Genomic DNA, 22,884 nt, shown 5'->3' on the forward strand with positions numbered 1-22,884 from the left:
AATGGGTGATTTTAGCATTTTCCGAACATGTGCTTTATTTGGGTTTTAGTAATTTTAAGTTGTCTTTTAAAACTAGTCGGGTTGTTTAAATTGTTCGTATGTGCTATCAAGTCATCTATTGTTCCCAGTTTCTAGGAATTTGGGAACTTCCTCAGATAATTATTACATGCTTACAGGAGTGAAACTGACGTTACTAGCCACAATGTTTAAATTACCATTATCTGCCTGTCACTGTATTAACTGTAAAAGCCTAGTATGAATTCCTCCTATGACAGTTCCTCCTGCTTTCACGTGACCCAAGGCCCAAGTTCTGAGCTCAACGTTAAATGGAGACTTATGCTCCATTCACACCAAGGTTAAGTTTAAACTCATTTAAAAGCTGTTTGGTTAAGCACAGTTTAAAATCGTTTCCTTCATAAAACCAGCTGCTTTCGGATTTTCGTCGACTACTTATTTAACACAAATGAAAGCATAAGTCCAAGTTTTCTTTTTAATTTTTTTTTAAACCTGATTTACTTTAGCATGCTTTGTTGCTGTAAACGTAGACTGTTCACAGTCCCCCTATTTTTCCGTGGGATTCTCGAGACTGGTACGGTTCGATGGAGCTGCCGCCATCTTGGTTTGTAAAATCGAGCGCGATCTGGGAAGAGTGTCTAAACTCCCGAGGGGAGGGGAGCGGAGTTGGGAGGCGGCGGGAAAAATAGGGAGACTGTAACAGCTTCTCACTGTCTCGTGTTCGAGGGGCGTGCCGAAACTTTGTCGCCTCGACTAATTGAATCAACTAAAAAATATACTCCCCAGAGATAAACATGTCAAATTGAAGGAAATACGAAAGTCCTTGTTTAATACAGTACAGTTTCTGTACCATTTCGAAACAAAGTACAGTTGTCAAATTGAAGGAAATATGAAAGTCCTTGTTTAATACAGTACAGTTTCTGTACCATTTCGAAACAAAGTACAGTTGTGAAATAAAATAAGGTTGCGAAAGTCTTTCGAGTGAGGATAGGCATGGAAATACATTACAGTACACAAGCTATTTGCAAAGTGAATTTCAATAGTTATACAAGCGGAACACATAGAGCGAAACTAACAGCGAAACCTCTTTAGATACATGCCGCATTTGTAACATTTATTTTCAAATAGCAGTCGGCGATTTCGGGAAGCAAAACAAGTACATTTCCATATAAAATTTGTTTAAGATCCCGAAAAGAGCTGTAGTTGCCAGCATTCCTGTAGCCGATCTTTTAAAACCGATCTTGGAGTTGAAGTTGATCCACAAGATGGACAATCCTGACGTGTTTGCAACAGCGCTTGCGACGAAAGCCACGATCAGCAACGTTTCAATCGCTTTGTGTGTTGTTTCGCCCCAGAGAATTGTTAAAAAAGTCGTCCCTACCGTTCGCCATCTACTTTAAAGCAGTCCAAAGAGACGAAAAACTGCAGTCTGCCGCCTGCCAAACGTCCGCTGATTTTCAACCGTTTTGAGCCAGTTCCGTCCACCGTATCGACCCGTACCGAGACGAATTTTACACTGAACGTTTTGTTGGAAGATGCGAGCGGCGATGAGGATGTTTGTATACTATTAGGCCTCCAAGCCGACGAGACAAACGATAAAAATCAAAACATTCCCCACGATCTTCACAACATTACACGCCAGCCATATCCAGTTTTAGAACTGGCGGTGAAAGATACGTCAGTCATGCTGTCAACGCTTCGGAAGTATTATTGTCTAATTGACCAATGAGGTGTTGCCGTTGCTGGTGCAACGGGCCTTTGGAACGCGAGACAGTGAGAAGCTGTTACAGTCCCTCTATTTTTTCGCTTCCCCTCACCGACTATACTAACACCCACTCCCGCTCCCCTCGGTAGTTTAGACACTTTCCCCAGATCGCGCTCGCTTTTACAAACCAAGATGGCGGCGGTTCCATAGAAGCGTACCGGTCTCGAGAATCCCACGAAAAAATAGGGGGACTGTGAACAGTCTACTGTAAACGGAGCTTTAGACAAATGGTCTAGTAAATCACATTAATCGTCCGCGTGAGTCATCAAAACATCTATTGTGTCCTCAGTTTCTAGGAAATGGGGGTTGTCCCTTAGAAGAGATTCACGGGGCAGTTTACAAGTTGTTAAGTAAATGGTGCCGTGTATCTTTCCAAAAGGCAGCGGGCTTGAGGACATCTTTTTACGTTCTCGAAAAAAATGCGCTCAGTCTGTAACTTCACGGCTGATTCCTGACGATTCCCTGCACAGCTTTTCTGGCGGGCTTTACGCCAATCTTAACGTACTGTTTCCGCGGGAGGTAAGTAGACGGTGAAGTAGTAGTTTGATGATGAATGTCATTCTCTCATCGAAGGGAGTATAAGCTACAGATCTTTGTGGAAAACTGTGCATGATTACTTCCCACCGACTCTTGCATTGCTAGATGTGGTGTAATTTTTCAGTAAAATTGCAGAATTTTCATATCTGATAATCAATTATTTACAGTTCGAAGGTATTCGATCAGTAGCAATGATAAATGTTCACTGATACGATTCACATATATTCATATTTAGTTTTGGTTGTGTATAATACAGGGCCCACAGAGCGGGTTTTGGAGTAGTGGGGGGAGGGGGGGGGGGGGGACTAAAGCGAACGTGTTAGCATGTGACAACTAGGGCAGTCCGGGGACATGTTTTCTCGGGAAGATTATAAACTTAAGTCTTCTAAAATGGCTAGAAATTCATAAAAAAAACTGTCTACACTGATGTAAACTTTTAATGGTATCAGCTAAAGTGTGCCTTTTTTTCTTTTGAAGGAAGGAGTCAATGCTTCAGTCTGGCCCTAATTACATTTGACCAACACATCAGGCTGATGAGGCAGAAATTTTCGACTTGTTTTCTTGTGAAAGCTAGCAGCTTGTGAAGACCCAGTTTCGTTGTTTGTGTTTCTGTAAATCATATATGTGCTTCTTTGTTTGTTATGACAGCGGGATTGAATCAGATCCAGGATGACCGTAGCTATACATAATTATGTGTTTGAAATATTTACGCGTAAAAGCGATAACTAGCTTTCATACATGTAAATGAATTCCTTTTTGCAAAAGCTCCCCCGAACTTATTCAGTGATGAAACTTTATCTTCGTGAAACACCGATCCAAGAACGAAACAAAATGGAAACAATGGCTGAAATGCCATTAATTCACGGTTGAAATCTAGTCGTCCGTTCAGCAGCAATACTAACGACAAACTGTCTAAAATTGTCGGGTTTGTCGGACAAAACCTTAATATACTTAAAGTGCCTATCACCCTTACACAGTTTTAATGTATTTCAAAAATTTATGCATGTCTAAGACGCTTTGCGAAGAAATAAATCGTATTCCATGTTTCGTTTTGTTTTTATCAGACGGCCAAATCGCCCAAAATAGGCCGTTTTCCGCCATATTGAATACAAAAAGGAGCAGTTGAGAGTACTGGGTTCTAACAAGCTTGTGACGTCGACCCGGTATCTCAGCCAACACTCAGCCACAGAGCGTTTGCTCATTTGTCACTACATTCAGTCTGTACTGAACTTGAAATGTGCCAGAAAGGTGTGTGGCAGGTGAATATGCTGCCTTCTCAGTTATGTAGAAGGTATAGTTCTGCACGTTATACTGTTCGATAATGATGAAGCAAAAAAAATGCAGAAAGAAATAGATCGATTTCATGAAACAAAAGCGGGCTAACCCAAAAAATCGTCAATATGCTCCAAGCACTTCGCGAACGACGACTCCATGCGTCGATTCTGATTTATTGATGAAGTGAGTAACAAGCCAATCCTCTCAAGACTGAAACGAGATGATATCGGTATTAATGTGGCGCCAACTGCCCATGCTAAAGCGGATGACCACAAGTCCAGGTGTCCTGATTTAAACCATTGCCAAACATCGCTGCGAACGAGCGGTAAGAAATGTTTCCATTTTTTTATATAAGCTTATAGGTGCAGCCAAAACAAACCTTCTGAAATAGTAAACTTATTTTTATTTATAATTGGTCTAGACTCACAAGAATACGTAGAGGCGAATGGAGTCTCTTATTTCTGAGACTGCTGTCTATTGGCGAGCGGATGAAGGGCCACGGTGACTTGATAAAGCTAGTTCTTTTTCTTTCTCAATTCCACCTGTATAAATTTGGGAGTAGCCTTTCGAAGAAGAACAAATGATATTTTTTAAAAAAGCTTCAGTCTGAGGCTCCTGTCTTGAATTTGTCTGTGAAGAATGAGGTAAAGAGTCAATCGAACATCTCGGTCGATTGACATACTGCTCAAAATACTGCTCAAAAGTTCGGCTTTTCTTACCTGGAAATCAGATATTTTGAAAAATAACACACGCAACGGCTTTCCAAACGTTGTGCGGTTTTACTTCTCTTACTACCAGACCAATATCAGCTAAAAACCAATTTAAAAATGGTAAAAATATCAACTGAACAAGCTTATATTTACGCCACGAAAAATGTCTCCTCAGTGGTCCGCATGTTTACGCGAAGTAAAATTTGACTCAATTTGATGTGGTGGTTTCGTTGACAAAAGGCAAGCCGCTTGTTCATAGGAAAAGTGTTGCTTATTTACACTTCCCTCGAGCCCCAGTAAAATATTCTTTAAAAACGAAAGATTTCAAATTAAATATTTAGAAAATAGCAAGCTCCCCCAACACAAACCTCAGAGCGGAGCGAAGCGAGGCGATGTAAAGGGTCATGCAAAAACGAAGCCGTAACTAAACAAACTTAAGCCCTCAATTTCACGCATTGCATAGCTCTCGAAGAAATCTACAGTGTTAGAGAAAGGATCAAAAAACAAATAGCAACGATGAGAGACACAACATCTTGCCACAAAAACAAATGGCCGGGCCCCGCAATACAACGAATCTAAGATAAACTGATGTAATTACACAGTTGAATCGCAACAAAGATAACAACAATAGCGATCGCTTTCGGAGGTTAAAGACTATCACACGGTTTAATCCTAACTAGAAGCTGTAAGTACTGTCACCGGACCGCGAACTGAACCGAGCCAAACTAGATCTAAATACTAGTAACATGAAATGGCATAAGAACGACAGCGGCTAAACAGAAACAACAACAGGTGAAATAAACAGGCGCCAAATGCAAAACTCTAAACCCAAAATATCCTTTGAAATCAAAATACAAAACATGCTACAGTTAAGCACATGGTTTTGTTCCATGATTATCATACAAATCCTTCAAATCGTCATGCCAACCCGCTGTAAACATACAAGAAGCTAAATTGATCAAAAGACTGAGATAGAAGAGCTAAACATGCGAGTAGGAGTTGTGTAGGCCTTTCATTCCTATTTTACGTGCTTGATCGTCGCGTCAATCACGTAGCCAGGGTTGTAGTTAAATTCTGAATCATCTGAGTCGTAGCTTTGTTCGGATTCGGTGTCAGTGTTCGGCTTTTGGGCTAAAAAAATCGGCCAGAAACCCCAAACAGCTCGCGTAGAATTCACTCCGACTCACTACTGTTTTGTTGTGTGCTTGTTATCGAGATACCGGGTCGACGTCACAAATTACTAGTGCCAGTCCTCTAATGGCGCACTTTTAACTTCGGAAATTGTGATTTCGATCGTGTTTTAAAAATCGAGAATAACTTCAAATCTCATTATTTTGCTTGTTTTGGCTTACCTTCTACGTCTACTTTTGAGAATGAAAGGAAGTGGGTAGGGTTGATAGGCACTTTAATGCGAATATGTAAGCTCCTCCACCTACGCGGTACCTGTAATATAACGATAAGGCTGAAATGTAAACGTGAGATGCTTGTTTGCCGAAGTCCGGGCTGTGGTTGTTCAAGGAGAGGATAACTATATTCAGAATGTACTCCAACCCATAAATTTTATCCATACATCTTTCTTCAGACTAAACGAAAAAAGCATTGGTGCAAGATCACAGTCTTGTCTTCTACAATTATATAAGCAAAACATGCAGATTGCACATAACGAACGTTAAAAATAGCTATTATTTACGTTGCTTATAATAGTCATGAGCATAACCATGTTCTGAGTTAAAACGTTTAAACTCAATGGAGCATGTTACAAATGGTCTGGTAATCACAATCATCAACATCAAAACATCTTTTCAGGGGCATCCAAGGAGAAACATTAATGCAAGATTCTTAACATGTCGTCTCCTGTTTTCCCAAGTTGTTTGCTGCCCTTGTAATTGCGTTCGACAAAGAACACTTTCCTAATCCAGGCGAAATCGAGATTTTTCCGGCGACTGCGTGTTTGACCCTGAAGAATATTATGCAGGGGGGCGAATATCGTCATTTTCATCCGCATGTGCTTTGTTTCAAAGTTTTGCCTCGTGTGTTGGTGTGCTTGCTTCTCGTGTTTGACCTTCTCTTCGCGTTTGGTGTACTTGCTTGTCTAATTCTGGACTGTGCTTCCTTGCTGTGTGGACTGTTATCAGGTAAGTTGCATGCTTTACGTTTGAAGTCAGGGTTACTGGCATTTGGAATATTGCGAAAGCTTATCGATATTCAGTTCCTTCGTTTCAGCGGGAGTCGAGTTTCACGTTCTTGCATTGCGTTTGGTGTGCTGGCTGGCTGTGCTTGCTTAGGTAAGTTGCGTTGTTTAAGTTAGAAAGAAGACTTGCGGGTTAGATTTAGATTTATCAACGCCTTCACGAAGTGCGTATGACTGCGAAGACACATGAATAAGTTCGGCGTAGTGTTGTTTACCCGTTTCACTACAAGAAACCAACGCTGCTTTGCGCTGAATAAATCAAGAGAAAAGTTGCGTAGTTTCAGCAAAATATATTACATTTACTTTTTGATATGTGTAGCTCGGCAAATAATTTACTTAGCGAGTTGTGTAGCTCGGCAAATAGCCATGATTTGTTTCGAGAAAAGCAACATTCCCAGTGCGAGTGAAACGAACTGGTGCAGTTGCATTGACGGATACTTTATCGAGTCATTTGATTATAAGGAATTGCAACCATTCGGCGGTACCCAGTTTTTGTTAGCGCAAGGCAGCGTTGGTTTCTTGAAGTGAAACGGCCACAGTTCGGTTCCGTTTTACGGGGACCAACTCTGCGAGACAGCCAACTTTGTTTGCGTTTTTAATTGTGTTGGAGCGATGTGCGCACCTGTATGCTCGAGCTGGAAAGAGCTCGAGTTCGCTCTTCAAGCGTTTTCTCGGTTCCTTGCCGATTACAACAGAAAGTATTATACGTTTTTTAATCAAGGAAACGCTGTCTTCGAAGATTTGATTCAAAAGATTTAAGCATAATTATGCGCAGAGTACTGGTTTAGCGAGGTTAAAAGCGATCGTGCGTGTTTCCATTCTCAGCTTGTGAAACAGCGGCCGAAAAAGTCGCAATATTTTAGTTTCGCTTCCTTCACTGTTAAAACTGGGTTTAGCGAACAAGTAATCCAGTCTTCTGTCAGTGGAAGACACGGTTACAATCTGAATCAGTTGATACAAAATGAAGAAAACGCCGGGCGGACATTGCCTTTTGAGATGATCTCAATAATATTTATACTAGCAGTTCTCATTGAGAAGTGAGTGCTGCCGTTTAAGATGTTTTTGAATGCAACTACGACAATGAGAATTTCAACAAAAATATAACTTATTAGTTTATTTGCAAAATAACATGGTTACATGTATGTTCTTTGAGTATAACATTAACAAGTAACTATTGGTGTTCCTAAGGCTTTTGTTGGGATTATGCTTGTAACAATTGCTAAAAGCGGAAAAGAAATATATTGGTTAACCAAAACGGAAGGTGTATTAAACGTATAACACTGTCTAACGCAACATGTAATGATAAGGGCTTTTTAACTGATTCTTAGAACGATTAGTGACACTTTTTTTGTCTTTCTAGCGCAACGTGGAAATAAACTGCCTACTTGGCGATCTCCATGAAATAAGATGTCATCAATATTTGTTTGTGTCCATAAATCGACCGAATTCGATCGACTGAAAAGCAAAACTGCAAGTGACATAATTAAATGCACACTGTCAGCCTCTAGAATGCTCACTGAAAGCTTCATGACCTTGATGAATGCTTCCTTGAATAGAAGCAATCACAATAGATCAGCAAAAAGTGCCAAAACAGCGAAACAGCGAAACCTTGACTCTGATCAACTGTATTTATATCTTGCTGCGGGCACATGCGATTTTCCACTGAGCGAGCACGATTTTCCGCTGAGAAAGCACATGTCAATTTTTCTTATAAGACAGCTACTGATTGGCTAGAATTGGCTGCGCCATAAAACATGATTTCTGATTGGCTGTTTCTTAATGAGAGCGATGGGTCGAACGGTTGAGAAAAGATAACATCGGCCTAAGGGAGGTGACGTCATGGGTTATTCTTCGGAGCAGCCAGGAATTATACCGGAAATTGACCTGCATTCACTCTCTTTCAGTAGTAATGGCGGACGACGTCGGGGAAATAAAGACTTCGAACGTTTGTTAGGATTCGTTATGGTAGAATACAGAGTTCTTTCTACTTTCGTTTCTCGGCGCCTGAACACTGACCTCAAGGATTTTACGTTCGATTTGTGGAAGAAACGTGGAACTATGAAAACAGTCAAGATTTACTCAGGTAACATCGGCCTACGGGAGGTTAACATCGACCTAAAGGAGGTTAACATCGGCCTACGGGAGGTTAACATCGACCTAAGGGAGGTACGTTTTATAGCACCACGTTTGTATCGTATGTGTTATACTGGCACAATCGCACACATGGAAAGCTTATTTGCAAGCATTTAAACTTACAATCTTGCAGGAGCTTTTCTAATCATTGACCTGAGTGTGATTTCATTAATTTTATTACCAACTCATAACATCCACCTACAGGAGGTTAACATCTACCTAAGGGAGGTACAGTGGCTTACAATGTATATTTTATAACTTATGTATCATAAAAGACATAGAAGCTTACTCTCTAGCAGGGAAACTCATCATAAGGAGCTTTTCTATCATTGATTGAATTTCATATTAAATATTTTCATTTTTACCAACTCATAACATCCGCCTATAGGAGTTAAAGATCTACCTAAGGGAGGTTATGGTATTATAATAAGGAAGGATGGACTTGAAGAAAGCTTACGAATCTTAAGGGCTTTTGCATTTCGTGTACATGCCGTTTTAGAATAAATTTATTTATAAAGAATTATTATTATTATTATTATTATTATTATTATTATTATTATTATTATTAATTGAAAAGCCTTTTAATCTCACTAGAATGAGATAAATGAGAGTTTTCTCATTTTTTTATTTACACTCATAACATGGAATACAATGAAATGCAATATTGTTCTCTTGTTGTTGTTGTCATTTTCTTCTTGGTTGACCCCATCAACCTGTAATTTTCACTTTAAATTTTGCTAGAAGTGACTGTTTATGACTGTAGAAATGATAGATCATTTTTAAAAAATATAACCCTTAATAAGTCAGAATTTATTTTAATTTAATTTGTGATCTGACTTACAAGAGGTTTGACTGTTTGACTGCTTCATTTTTTATTTGCCATTAACCAAAAAATACAACATAAATACATTAAAGATGATACACAATATTTCTACTAAACTATTTACAAGATGAAATGTGTTAAAGGCTAGGAAGCCTATATAGAAGCCTGGGGCTTATTAACTATAGGCGTCCTGAAACTATAGGATAAACCATAGAAGTTAATGCTACTGAATGAAAATTCCAATTAATTTTTTTTAAAAGGAGGAAAAAAAAAAAAAAAAGAAAAAGGTGTGTAGCTCAACAAAGAGTCAATTTAACTTAGAAAGAGGGAATTTTCTAAGTCTTTGCCAAACTGATACTTTCACTGTTTTGAAATTCACGACTAAGCGAGTTGAAAAGCGTAGGACCTTGAAACTGAATTGAGAATTTTCGAAGATTAGTTCGACAATAAGGTATATAGAAAAGGTTGGAATTTCTTGTATTATAAGAATGTATCTGGCTTGCAAGAGTAAACATATCGCGAAAATAATTTGGAAGTAAGCTTCTTTTAAAAAGATACATAAATTTACCTATTTGGTATAAATAAATGTCAGAGAATTTTAAAATCTCCTGTTCTTTAAAAAGAACACCAGTATGAGCATCAAAAGAAACTTTAGATATTATTCTGATTACCTTCTTTTGCAGAACAATAATCCGATTTAAATTAGACTGATATGTCGATCCCCACACAGAAACACAATAAATTAAGTAATGGTAAACTAGACTATGTTACAAGGAGTGTAAGGAGGTTTTGGGAAGGCAAAAACTAGACTTATAAATAATACCTATTGATTTTGATATTTTTCTAGAAACACTAAGAAATATGTGAGGCTTCCAGGACAAATGCTCATCGAGGATAACACCTAAAAATACTGTCTCTTTCACACGTTCAATTGCATTGTTGTCAATTTGAATAGATATATCAAGTGTTTTCTTCCTTTGGGGTGGTCTAAAAACCATAAAATTTGATTTTTTAAAGTCAATGGACAGCTTGTTTGCTCGACACCATTGAGTTAATTTAAGCATTTCAGAATTCAAGATTCCAGGAAGCAAGTTAAAATCTTTGTGGGAGAAAAATATGTTTGTATCATCTGCAAAAAGAATAAAATCCACGACCTTTGACACGTTACACAGATCATTTATATAGAGTAGAAAGAGTAGGGGACCTAGTATAGAACCCTGAGGCACCCCGCACTTAATTTCGCAAGACTCCAAACTGACGCCATTAAATTCCACATATTGTTGTCTATTGCTTAAATAGCTTTCGAACCCTCTAAGTGAAGTGCCACGAACACTATAATGCTCTAATTTTGAAATCAAAATGTTATGATCAACGGTGTCAAAGGCCTTGGACAAGTCCATAAAAATACCAACTGTGCATTCCTTATTGTCAATGGTGGAAGAGATTTTGTCATATAAACAAGTAAGAGCATAAGCGCTAGCCGTGGAGTGATGCTTGCGAAAACCATACTGATTGTCAGAGAGAATGTTATGATTATTAAGAAACCTTAAAAGACTGCAATTGTACATTACTCTCTCATTGTTTACTACAGTACATTAACAATATTGGTTTTATTTTTTTTCTTTTCAGAATGCAATACTTAAACTGCACAGACTGCTGAAGAAACAGCTACTTCAAAGACACCTATGACTCATTAATTCCACAAAAGACATTGTGTACTCAATTCATACGCATAGAAGCTTACTCTTCAGCAGGGAAACTTGGGATCATAAGGAGCTTTTTTATCATTGACTTGAATTTCATTTTATTTTTACCAAGTGATAACAATTCCACCTACGTATACAGGAGGTAAACATCTACCTGAGGGAGGTCATGATGTTTATAGCACCATGCAAGTATGTATAATAGGGAAGAATTGACTTGAAGAAAGCTTATGAATTTTAAGGGGCTTTTGCACTTCATGCACAAGGCCCTCAAATTTGGAATGACAACCCTCTTGATTTAGGTAATTCACTTACTATCTCGAATTGTAGACAAAAACTTAAAGATTACTTCCAATCAAATTGTGAATTCATGTCCTTTTGAACTCTCGTATACACGGCTTAGCTTAATTTAATATTTTATTTGTTATTTATTTAATTTTTTTTCATTTAAGTTAATATTATTATTATTATTGTTATTATTATTATTATTATTATTATTATTATTATTATTATCACCACTATTATTAACATTAATATTTATCTATTTATTTATTCATTTATTTATTTATTTATTTATTTATTTATTTATTTGTAAACTGTAAAGTAATTGCACCATTTTGACCAATCTCCTGTATGAATTGTGCCATATAAGCCCCCGGCTTCGGCATCTCAATATCGATTTACAGGTATTACTTATTACCATGCACTCTCTTGTACTATCATTATGAATAAAGAGCATTATATATTATATTGTCTCAGTTGTTCAATAATTATTGTATTCAAACAGAAGAAAAAAAAAAGAGAAAAGTCCAAATTCTCCAATGCCAAAGGTACAGTGTAAATTCAGTTCAATTTCTCTACCCCAGCCAAATTCAATTCCCTTCTTCCCAGGCATGGTACTTGGTCAAATGCCATGTGGGAGGGGGGGGAAGGGACCAGGCATTTATTTTTTGTTCAAATTTGACTTGTTCTCCAACTCATGACAAAGTTCCACCCGTATTTAGAAGCATAGAGCTTACTTGATAACAAATGACACGTCATGAGCTTAAAACATGAAAATGAAAACATTTAGGGGTGGTCATTTGGATCTTTTGAAAAGCACACTCAAAGGTTCATGGCATGGCTCAATTTCATTTTGACCTTTACTTGAGGTACAGATTTGTTGACTTACAAAATAATAGCTCTTTATGTCATATCTTTTTGACTCAATAGCCATAAAGGTTAGCAACCATAACTGTAATTGAATATGGATATTTGAAAGATACATTTTAATATCAGGTGAAAGATTAAGTAGAAGAAAGACCCTCAGTTATTTTTGTGGGATTTCTTTTCACAACCGCTTAAGGACGGTGCCTACTAATAGCGAAGTATTTTTGCACGGTTTATCACTATGCGGGAAAAGCAGATCTTGGTAGCGGGTATTGAAAGCCAAATTTAAGGAAATTGGGGGTAACCACGCATTTTTTAGAGATAACCAAGCAACAATTTTTTATTATTCTAAAAAGCAGCAACATACAAAGCAATGTATGGCCCTTTTTTCCAAATTGAAGCTTTATTATCTCTGAAAAATGCATGATTTCCCCCCAATTTTCTTTTTGGATACCAAAATCACTTGCTAAGTTTTGCTTTCTCCGCATAGTTTTAAAGTGCGCAAAAATATCCCTGTAATAGTAGGCACCACCCATAGGAAACCCGAGTATCTCCAGATGCACAGAACGTATGCGCAGTAACAATAGTAGGCACCGTCCTTAAGTTCTAGAAAGGACTGAGAATCTTTCTTCCAATTAAACATTACTTAAAAATGTTGGTCATTTTGTATCTTTGCACTCTAAGTGGTACATATATACCAATCTACACAATTTCCTGCCAGAGAGGAACAAAATTATGACCATTTGCATCCAATCCATCATTATATGGGAGATCCTCCGTCAATTAACCCTACAAACTTGAATATCGAATTTTACATAATTTTGCCACATGACGAGAGGTCAAGCTTGACAATAACAGTTCAACAACATCTGTTGTACACAAAGTCTTTTGAGGAATTGATGAGTCATAGGTGTCTTTGAAGTGGCAGTTTCTTCAGCGGTCTGCACAGTTTAAGTATTGCATCCTGAAAAGAAATAAAATAAAACCAATATTGTTAATGTATTGTAGTAAGCAGTCAAACAGTCAAACCTCTTGTAAGTGATCACAAATTAAATTAAAATAAATTCTGACATATTAAGGGTTATATTTTTAAAAATGATCTATCATTTCAACAGTCATAAACAGTCACTTCTAGCAAAATTTAATGTGGAAATTACAAGTTGATGGGGTCAACCAAGAAAAAACGACAACAACAACAAGAAAATAATTGCCTTTAATCATCATAACAGCTATTATGCTATTTTAATGCACCTGCATTTTTTCTATTTAAACCCATAACACCTCTCACAGCAAATCTTTATGGCTGTAAAATTGTTTCATTAGATGAATATAAATGGCCCAGCATAGGTCAGTGTGTTGCCAAAAAATAATATTGATAATAATATATTTTAGTATATACCACAAAAGTGAATAGTGCTTGTAGCGCGCGCTGATTGGCTAGCTCGGAGGTGATTAGCCAAGTACTATTCACCTCCGAGCAACCGAAGAGAAACAAGATGGCTTCCCGTTTTGCCACGGTCACTTAAGAGGAAAATATTTCTTTAAAAAAGACGGCTATTACAAAAAATACAAAAATGGCAACAAATTTTGGTTTGACGACATTACATGGTAAGTTATTAAATCTTTCAAACCTCATATTCCTTGGCGAAAAATAAAAATACCATCCATTTTTTACGAAACTGTCGAGCACTATAATTACAATGTAAACAAAGAAACATCTAATGTTTTGCAGTGTGGTTTCAACAATAGGACAAATTTCACACAACAATCGAAAAAAATACACGTGAGCAACTAAGCAAGTGCCTCCAGAAGTTTTAGTTGTCTGCAAGAAAGCGAGACGGAACTTTCTACAATAAGAAATCGATTACCGCGCGGCGCGCAAGATTTTAAAATTTCCCGCCATTTGTCGGTATATTGTCAAAATTAAAGTAATTTTTGGTCCACTTCTTATTCAGCTTGTGTGGTGTATACTAAAACAATTATTCACCTCAGTGTCGGTGAAAGTGACGGATATTTACCGAGCCGCAACTATTCACCTCCACTTTGGTGAATAATTGTTAAATATTCCATGTTATGAGTGTAACTAAAAAAATGAGAAAACTCTCATTAATCTCATTCTAGTGAGATTAAAAGGCTTTTCAAATAATAATAATAATAATAATAATAATAATAATAATAATAATAATAATAATAATAATAATAATAATAATAATAATAATTATAATAATAATAATAATAATAATAATAATTCTTTATAAATAAATTTATTCTAAAACGGCACGTACACGAAATGCAAAAGCCCCTTAAGATTCGTAAGCTTTCTTCAAGTCCATCCTTCCTTATTATAATACCATAACCTCCCTTAGGTAGATCTTTACCTCCTATAGGCGGATGTTATGAGTTGGTAAAAATGAAAATATTTATGAAATTCAAGTCAATGATAGAAAAGCTCCTTATGATGAGTTTCCCTGCTAGAGAGTAAGCTTCTATGCCTATGAATTGACTTTTATGATACATAAGTTATAAAATATACACTGTAAGCCACTGTACCTCCCTTAGGTAGATGTTAAACTCCTGTAGGTGGATGTTATGAGTTGGTAATAAAATTAATGAAATCACACTCAGGTCAATGATTAGAAAAGCTCCTGCAAGATTGTAAGTTTTAATGCTTGCAAATAAGCTTTCCATGTGTACGATTGTGCCAGTATAACACATACGATACAAACGTGGTGCTATAAAACGTACCTCCCTTAGGTCGATGTTAACCTCCCGTAGGCCGATGTTAACCTCCTTTAGGTCGATGTTAACCTCCCGTAGGCCGATGTTACCCGAGCAAATCTTGACTGTTTTCATAGTTCCACGTTTCTTCCACAAATCGAACGTAAAATCCTTGAGGTCAGTGTTCAGACGCCGAGAAACGAAAGTAGAAAGAACTCTGTGTTCTACCATAACGAATCCTAACAAACGTTCGAAGTCTTTATTTCCCCGACGTCGTCCGCCATTACTACTGAAAGAGAGTGAATGCAGGTCAATTTCCGGTATAATCGGATCTCGGTTCGTGGCTGCTCCGAAGAATAACCCATGACGTCACCTCCCTTAGGCCGATGTTATCTTTTCTCAACCGGGTCGAACCGTCGAACCAAAATTTCTTGATGGCTTCAAGAATATGAAGGCTGCCTATCGGCAGCAACAAATTTTTAACGCTACGCCAAAGATGTATCGCGGCGGCTTTCATTGTCTGCTCAAAGGCAATGGAAAGTGGACGGCCACGTTGAAGTTACCCCGGTTCCTTACCGAATTCTACCGTAAGTGTTGTGCGTTTTAAGGAAATGCTTTTTTCGAAGTTTTCACTCAAAAGATTCAAGTACAATCAAGTATAATCTCGCGTAGCGTACTGCTTGCGTAGCAAATATATTTTTATATTTTTTCTTTCATTTAGTATATTTAGCTATTTATTTATTTATTTATTTATTTATTTATTTATTTATTTATTTATTCAGTTATTTTCTTATTTAATTCTTATATAATTATCAATCTTTTGGCTTCTTTTCCTCTATTAACGTGAAACTCACCTGCCACTAGAAACGAAGGAAACGCACATTTCGATAAGCTTTCGCAAGATTCTAAGTGCCAGTAACTTTAACTTCAAACGTAAACAACGCAACTTATCCGATAACAGTCCACACAGCAAGGAAGCACAGTCCAGAATTCGTCAAGCAAGCACACCAAACGTGAAGAGAAGGTCAAACTCGATAAGCAAGTACACCAAATATTTATTATATTATAAACACTGGATTATATATTATATTGATAACATTTTTTGCGATTTAAATAGGCATGCGAAAAATATCTGGAATTTAATGTAATTTTCTTTTCCCAAATGGTCGAACGCATCTCGCTAATCTCTAATTATTACTAGTTAAAGACATATTCGTGTTTAGCTAATACAGATCGTCATTGATCTGTTCCATGCTTTAGCTGTAAATTAAAATTACAGAAAGTTGTAGGTCCAAAATTTACTTCCTGCGTTTGGTTTAACGAAACTATTGGGTAACTTTTTTTTCGCATTTTTAACAACATATTTCCCCCTTCCAAAACGAAAGGAATTAGTTTTCCAGTGTTTTCCGACAAAAAAGCTGTAGATTTTCTTGAAGGCCATTCCCGAACAGATTTCTGATTTCTGTTGAGTGTCCCTGATTTATTGTTTCTTCCGTTTCTGGGGGTTAGGGGTTCCTCCTAATAAGACGTTCATAAGACTGTTTTACAAACTCTAAGCAAAGCAGGTTGTTCAGTTGTACAGAGCGCAGCTAAAAATAAGAACTGTTATTAGTCATGTGCATAGTTGTGAGCTGAGCTCAACCTTTAATGGAGCCTTAAAAAGGCAAGTGGTCTGGTAATTACATTAATCATGCACATGAGTCATCAAAACATTTATTGTTTTCTCAGTTTCTGGGAATTAGGGGGCTCCCCCTTATAAGGTCAGTTCGCAGGGCTCTCTTACACAGCCAAGTGCAGCCAAAGGCAGTGGGCTTCACCATAGCTCTGTTCACATTTTTTGAAAAAATGCATGCAGTCTATAACTTCAAGGATTCCTGACGATTCACTAAACTTTTTTTGGCTATAACGTAACATAATTTCTTCAAATTTTGTGGGAGGTAAGTAGAAGGTCATTTTTTTTTAACGAAGGTATAATAAATTACAGATCCGTATGTGGAATTCCGCTCTGATTACTTTCCACCGCGTTTTGCATTCCTTAGTGTCCCAATCTTTTCATAGAATCATTCCCCAGCTCCAGTTCTCCAGTGAATTGAAATTTTGCCTGGAAGACATTTCCTTTCGGGAGCCGATAAAATCCTGAAAAATCGATTATATCGATTTGACACACCAAATTAATTTATCGATTGTCGCCGATTTTCGTTATCAATCGTTAAAAATCACTTGATTGCAATTTTTATCGATACCGATTTTAATCGATTGATTACGCCGAGGTCTTTTCAAGGGGGGGGGGGGGGGGGGGAGGTACGTATTTCAGTAATCATGCAATTCTTTCAGATTTAAAGTAGACGTACATCCAATATCTTTTAGCCTGTGAACAAGCTTCGCAACGGGGAAAATAGGCAAGGAAGCACTCCCCGGCCACTCAGAATTGCAGAGACCATAATACAGTTATGGAGAAGTTACACCAAAATATAAAGACGAGAAAAAGGAAAAAAATGCTCAAAATACTTTTTCTTGAAAATACGGCTTAATGAAAAATAAGTAACAATTTGAACCTTCTCTGAGAAGCAATCAAAATGATACTTCCCAACGGCTTATTGCTTTATCACAATTTATCAGGCAAATGCAAATATAAATAAATGAACAACAGAGACGGTCATTCAAGATTTCAATTCAGATCCTCTTTGCAGGATAATGCTGTTTGCTGGTTCCGCAATAGCACAGGGACCCGATGTTGGTCGTATTGATCGATGGTCACTATGGAAACCAACAAGTGTTGAACCTCTCTGGTTACTTCTGTGTGGTGCCACAGATCCACCAACTAACATCAGTTTCTCTAAGAGGAGAACCCGAGATGCTCTTGGAGACAAAAACGGCTGTTTTTTAAGAGGTGTTACTCGCGATTTAGTTAACATGGAAGATACAGTTGGAACTAAATTGTTTAACACCGTGAGAGATCTGTATCTAACCAAGTCCGAAGCTCTCGCAAAGATCAGGACGTTTTTTGAGGCGTGCAAGCCTAAGAAATTTCACCCTATGTTGTACTACACTGGGCATGGAGAAATTGGCACTGGAAACTGGTGCTTTCACGATGGAACAATAAGCATTCAAGAAATCTTCGATATGGTGCCTGAGGATGTGTACTACCCAATGATCTTTAGTGATGCTTGCTACAGTGGTCATTGGGCCGATTTCTGTATTAACAAAGGCATTGCAGGTTTTCATTGCCTTGCAGCATGCCCGGGGTATTCTATGGCTTTTGATACCGCAGGTATGTAAATGCTTCAATGTTGTTATAACAATTCTTTGGTGGATCCAGGGGGAGGGTCTGGGGGGTCACAAATCCCCCGTCCTGGACCCGTGGGCTTTTTTACTATGAATGTTATCAACATGAATTCTTTTAGTTAGCATCAAGCTAATAATCAGGATCAAGCTAAACAAGCTATGCCGACCGCCGGGGAAACAGTGTCCGCGTTGAGAAAGTGAAGTGTCCTATTTCAACGCCTATTTCAACAGTTCGCACCGATACAAATTTACTTTTAGCAGCTTTAGTAGGTATAGAGAGTATTGGAAATAAGGAACGATCTCATACAAGTTTTAAAACTGAATAGCTATAGTTCATCTGGCGTGATTTGATCGTTTTCTCCGGCAGACATCAAGAACTAATTTTTACTGATCCGAAATCGGCTTTTGTATCGATCATACAACAAGGCTTGATCAATTGAAATGCCACTAAAACTATTTTCAAAAAGGGGAATGGTTTTCTTAGTTCTTTATTCTCGTTTTATCTATCGTGAATAAGCTTCTTATTTTTTTCCGTCTAGCTAATGCAGCAAACACTGTGTTTTGAGGACCGCGCATAATTCGACTCTCATCGCGATCGCTCTGTTTATACCACAGGGCGCAGAGGAGTCAAATTTGTCGTAAATGAGCGGCTTAATTCTCCGGCACAAACCGATTTTGTTGATTTAAATACAAGAACGTGAACAAACATGACGCTTTGTTAAATCACGTTCAACAAAATCGGTTTGTGCCAGAGAATTAAGCCACACATTCACAACAAATTTGACTCCTCTGCGCCCTGTGTTAATATCAATGATTATGTTCACATTTATCTCAGTGTAGCATGTCAGATTTCTAACTTCTTCCTCCTTATGAACTTATGGAAATTAAAACAAAGAAACAATATCTCTAGCTTGTTGTAGGTTAGTTTTTTAGGACAGGAACCCATTTTTATGCTAAAAAGGGAGCCATCTCGAAGTTATAATCATGTGCGGCGAGTTAGCCGTGTCTGACTTAAAAAAATTTAATTTTCGTCCACCGTTGGTTGATAATTTAGTAATAATTTCAAATTTATATAGCGCCCGTATGCAAACACCCTAAGCGCTTTTCAAACATTATCTAAAACAACACTAACAAGAACCAGAATAGTACAGTACTACGCCTGTATTTCCGTTTGTTTCCGGAGCTAGCGGACAGCTTGTCACTGTATTTCTCCGCAATTCGTCTCCAAGTTCATTCACAAGCCACTTGATCATGTCTCGCTCGTGAAAGCATGAATCTTTCTACGACTGCACAGTCAGCCATGTCTGCCAGATAGGGTCGTCTTTGATAAGACCGAGGTCTTCTAACTAAACAAAAAAAGTCTGTCTCCGGCCGCCATTTTGTTTAGTATTGCAACATTTGCGATTTCCCGGTAACTTTACGGGCGGTCACCTTTGAAGAAGTGAATTTAGTTAAAAACTTCTCTTATATTGTAAAGAAGCTTACTTTATCCTTTAACTACTGTATTAAAATGTCATCGCAATAAGAGGTAGGAAAAGGCATCAAAAATGTTGATGTCCTTTTTTAACTCAGTGAACCCAGTAAAGGCTACTGGATATAGGCCTTATCACGGTTTTCGACGCCATTTTGACGAGTAGGCAAACAGGCTCGAAATAACAGTGTTTGTATGGAAATCCGATGTCAAATAATTTTCATAAAACATCGCTTCTGAAAAATTCATGAATTGGAAACTTTTGGCACTAGGAAAAGGATTTTAAGAAAAAAAATTGGAGGGATGTAGCTGTGCCAGAAAGCGTCCAGTCGTGTTTTGAACTTTCCATACATTTCCCTGTATTTTTTTTCCCGCGAGCTATTTTAAGAGCAGTTCACGGCTGGTTCGCTAACAGACAAATGTATGGAAAGTTATGAAAATTATTTGACATCGGATTTCCATACAAACACTGTTATTTCGAGCCTGTTTGCCTACTCGTCAAAATGGCGTCGAAAACCGTGATAAGGCCAATTGGTATATGTTTGAAAATATGCGCCCTCAAAACGTGGATTGATAAAATGTAAAGTCGGGGATTGTTTCAATCATTTGCGGCTCCCTAACCCAAAATGTTTTTGGGAGCTTACAAAAACAGGAACATTTAGCAAAATACTTCAAGTGTTGTCTCCTGTGTTTCACGGTCGTTTTGTGCCCTTTCATCTAGTGTATGTGTAAGTTAACACAGGGTGATCTGTTCCGGCGCTTTAGTTAAAAATTGAAGTTGTAGAAATTAAAGTCCCTTCCCCCCCCCCCCCCCCCCCACACTTCAATTCTCTAGCTGTTGCCGGTTTTACGAAAATCTGACTGACCTTTTTTTTTTTTTCAGAATAATTAACGACATGTTTGCTCCTTTGAAAACGAAAGTAATTAGCTTTCAGTCCTGACATTTTGCCGAGAAAACTTCATCATGGCATTCTTTATAAATAAATCCAAATTTTCAGTGCGATTAAGGCGCTAAACAGACGTCCACTGAAATGCACCGTTGGATTCCACGTAAGAAAACTTTTATAAGTTAAAAAAATATCCCCGGAATAAACTATGAGCACTCTTCTTCGCAATAAAACTGTCCAGAATTTGTTTTTTTATCTCGTCTTTTTTTATCATTATCACTACCACAATCCTGATTTGTTTCTATAGAAGGAGGTGGGGAGCTGACTCAGTTCATGACTGGAAAGAAAAAACGGCCAAGAACGGAACCTATGTACAGCGGCGGGAACTTGACTGATTATCCGATTAGCAATGGATATGACCTGGATAACTACACCGATTTCATCGCCAGCCACATCATAAATTCTCAGAAAATTGTGATCACGCAAACCATTCATAACGGACGCTTCAGTGGATGCTTTGATACTTCAAAACTGTACAGTCCAAGGCCTTTCCGCTATTGGTGGATTCGACCAGACTATGACACATTTGAGCCTCTCTATGGGTACCCACGGTCTTCGTTTTCTTAGCGATTTTTCTGCAAATCTTCGTTTTTTTAAGGAAGATCTTCATTTTTCGTATTAAAATGGTTTAAGGTTACCGGATACCTTCGAGAGTCGTTTTTTCCCCAAAAAAGATTTTGAGGCCAAATTAAACATTACTAGTCCTGCTTCATTTTCAAAAAAATATATATTACAAATCTTGAGGCGTGCGCGAATTATCAACAAGAAAGTTTTTTCAAACGAAATTCTATCACACGCCAGAGTGCTATAAGGCAATTAAAATGTGTCAGCGTCAGGGCTTCCCGTGACGTTTTTCGCGGTAAAACATCCGGAGTCGTTCATTTCATGTCGCCTCTCTTCCTTTTGTTTACGTTTGCAACTTGTGATTAATTCACACCAAGGCTTCGCTTGTGTTTGTTTCGCGTATCGTGTATGGCGAAAAGTAAGAAAGAAAAAAGTCCGTGGTTGAAAACTAAGAAGAAAACTGGTCCTAAGAAAAAGAAGAAGAAAGTTTCCGATGAAGGACGGCGAAAAACTCTTCCCGAAACCGCATAAGCGCGTAGCGCATAAGCCCAGGTACAATAATCGATACATCGAGTTCTTCGAAGCCCCTTTCCCTCCCCACATATTGCGCTCAACGCTGGCCTCCAGGTTGCGGGTGAAAATATCTCCATCAAACCTGCAAAGCAGAAAAACTCAGATATTGAACTGCAAGCTTGCGACGGCAATTTATTCGCATGGATAATGGTATATATAAATAGTCCTTCAACGTACCCCAGTGACCGCATTTCTGCCTGCAGCTGTTCTTTCGGACCGATGGGGCTCACCGTCGAGGCCACTGCAGTTTTTCCTTTTCTTTGAAGAATTTTTCCTGCCCGGCATTTCGCAAAGAAATCCGAGAAATTCTGACTGGTAACAGAACTGCAGTCACGCACTCAACTATTTTCCGGCGCGACACCAGTAATCTCAGGGGACTCAGCAGTAGGTCTCCTGTAATTCTATTGGCTTTCGACGTCGGCGGCATCCACGGTGTTGAAATATGGCGCAGCAAGGGCGTGAAATGTTTGTAAACCTTTAGAAGCGAAAAAAACCTACTTCGTTTTTACGCAAGTGTGCCCTCTTTAAAGCAATTTATACGGTACAAGGATTTGACGGATTGCCTTGAAACTTGGCCCGAAGATTTCCAAGACACCGAGCAAAAAAACTGTGTGAGGGATTTCCGTTTTGTAAAATTGATCTCCCGCAATGGCCTTCCTCGTAAAACGTATCGGTGAAATTTTGATCATCAAAATTGACAGTAAAATTGCGAAGCAACCAATAGGAATATCGAAAAAGCCTCACACGGTTTTGGAGATTAATGCCTTGTGATTGATATGATCCAGTGGTTTTGATTCTGCGGTCGAATTCCATACCCGATAAATTTACTCAAAGAGACATCAGTCGTTTTGGGCTTTTGGGACGCACTCTCCTTACGGCTAGAAAAAATCAAAGCGAAATAATTTTTACCGGATAGTACATTTCATTAGCTTTGTACTGATATATAGTTTATGGTTGTTGCATTTAAGACAGCGCGCAAATATTTTTTTTCGCGAAGGACACCCGCGAAGGTATCCGGTAACCTT

General features: G+C 38.1%; 1 protein-coding gene and 3 long non-coding RNA genes across 9 annotated transcripts; 2 read left to right on the forward strand and 2 right to left on the reverse strand.

Moving 5' to 3' along the window:
- Nucleotides 1-2,194: 2,194 nt before the first annotated feature.
- LOC146454003 (uncharacterized) lies at nucleotides 2,195-21,311 on the forward strand. 6 transcript variants are annotated; one of them, XM_085096004.1, is made up of 4 exons: nucleotides 6,323-6,437; nucleotides 6,512-6,591; nucleotides 17,710-18,290; nucleotides 20,970-21,311. In XM_085096004.1, the coding sequence occupies exons 3-4, from the start codon at nucleotides 17,714-17,716 to the stop codon at nucleotides 21,287-21,289; spliced, it is 897 nt and encodes a 298-aa protein (XP_084952130.1). In that variant the 5' UTR covers nucleotides 6,323-6,437; nucleotides 6,512-6,591; nucleotides 17,710-17,713; the 3' UTR covers nucleotides 21,290-21,311. The 6 variants fall into 6 exon arrangements, with proteins under 6 accessions (XP_084952126.1, XP_084952130.1, XP_084952128.1 ...); XM_085096002.1 differs by having other exon boundaries at nucleotides 6,526-6,591; XM_085096001.1 differs by having other exon boundaries at nucleotides 6,526-6,587.
- On the forward strand, nucleotides 8,414-11,279 carry LOC146454004 (uncharacterized). Its single transcript, XR_014859370.1, has 2 exons — nucleotides 8,414-8,659; nucleotides 11,079-11,279. It is a non-coding gene; the product is annotated as an uncharacterized LOC146454004 (long non-coding RNA).
- LOC146454005 (uncharacterized) lies at nucleotides 12,264-12,649 on the reverse strand. The gene is made up of 2 exons (XR_014859372.1): nucleotides 12,358-12,649; nucleotides 12,264-12,318 (listed from the first exon to the last, which is right to left on the reverse strand). It is a non-coding gene; the product is annotated as an uncharacterized LOC146454005 (long non-coding RNA).
- Nucleotides 12,658-15,427, reverse strand: LOC146454006 (uncharacterized). The gene is made up of 2 exons (XR_014859371.1): nucleotides 15,047-15,427; nucleotides 12,658-13,265 (listed from the first exon to the last, which is right to left on the reverse strand). It is a non-coding gene; the product is annotated as an uncharacterized LOC146454006 (long non-coding RNA).
- Nucleotides 21,312-22,884: the final 1,573 nt, after the last annotated feature.

This window comes from Pavona decussata, unplaced genomic scaffold (genome assembly GCF_977016875.1).
Source record: "Pavona decussata unplaced genomic scaffold, jaPavDecu1.1 SCAFFOLD_321, whole genome shotgun sequence".
Taxonomy (NCBI): Eukaryota; Metazoa; Cnidaria; class Anthozoa; order Scleractinia; family Agariciidae; genus Pavona; species Pavona decussata.